Source organism: Silurus aristotelis (genome assembly GCF_946808225.1).
Source record: "Silurus aristotelis genome assembly, chromosome: 14".
Taxonomy (NCBI): domain Eukaryota; kingdom Metazoa; phylum Chordata; class Actinopteri; order Siluriformes; family Siluridae; genus Silurus; species Silurus aristotelis.
Window position 1 is genome coordinate 27,851,936 of NC_139587.1, and position 1,008 is coordinate 27,852,943.

General features: G+C 39.3%; 1 protein-coding gene across 2 annotated transcripts in view; it reads left to right on the plus strand.

Annotated features, from left to right (window-relative positions):
- The window catches only part of septin15 (septin 15), a 27,856-nt gene continuing 26,848 nt past the window's right edge, over positions 1 to 1,008 (plus strand). The window contains exon 1 of one of the 2 annotated variants that reach the window (XM_083561246.1): positions 1 to 300. In XM_083561246.1, coding sequence (XP_083417372.1) covers positions 262 to 300 — 39 coding nt within the window. In that variant the 5' untranslated portion in view covers positions 1 to 261. The remainder of the gene's footprint in view (positions 301 to 1,008) is intronic. The other variant, XM_083561245.1, reaches the window with a different exon arrangement.

Sequence of the window (1,008 nt, forward strand, 5' to 3'; positions counted from 1 at the left end):
AGAGAAGGGCGTGGCCTATCCGAATACGGGTAGGAAAGCAAGAATGTAAAGCGACAATCGCCTTTTTTCCGCTGATTGCTTTTCGCTGCTCGCATCCTGCGTTCACTCAGCTCCCGGAGTCTGATCCGATCCGGTCTGATCTGATCTGATGTATCAGAGAGAGGTTTGATCTGGAGAGCACGCGGTCTGGTTTGTTTTGGATCTGATTAGGTTCTGCAGTAATTGGTCCGGACGGATACTGGGTGGTGTCACGGTACTACAATGATTGAAAGAACAGACTCTGGTGTTTCCAGCGTTGCGGTGAGTTTCACACCTCCGCTTCTCACGAGCTTCTTACATAAACGTTTCCTTTTTTTTTTAATTCAGTTCATTGAGTTTGTGATGAGGATGTTGCATTGGATCGGTGTGTAATATCATCTCCAACATCTCCATCTCCATCATCTCAATGTCCTGCAGATGCTCCTGATTGTTCCTCATGTTACACAACAACAAAGACTGCAGTTGAAACAATGACATTTCTGTAAATCTTTATTTTAATTCTCAACTTATGCGTTTGAATCTTATCTATCAATCTATCTATCTATCTATCTATCTATCTATCTATCTATCTATCTATCTATCTATCTATCTATCTATCTATCTATGTGCATGCAACTGCAATGACAGTGAGGTCTTTCTTCATTTTTATGTTCAACTAATTTTATGCGCAATCAGTGACTTAAATTTTTTGGATGATACTTTTTTTAATAACTAATGTTTTAATAATCAGATGATTATATAATGAGTATTCAATTAATCAGAACTCTAATCCATGAGAATCAGTTCGAATACAAACGCGTTGATCATCACGTCCGCCGTTTTTCTCTCGTCCCTGTGCCTATAAAACATCACCTCCTTGTTTCTAATAAATCCTACCCTTATTTTATTTCTCCCACCTCCGTGTTGATCTGCACACTCCACCCACTGCTGCTTAATATTCATAAGCGAATTCCAGATACTCGTTAATAT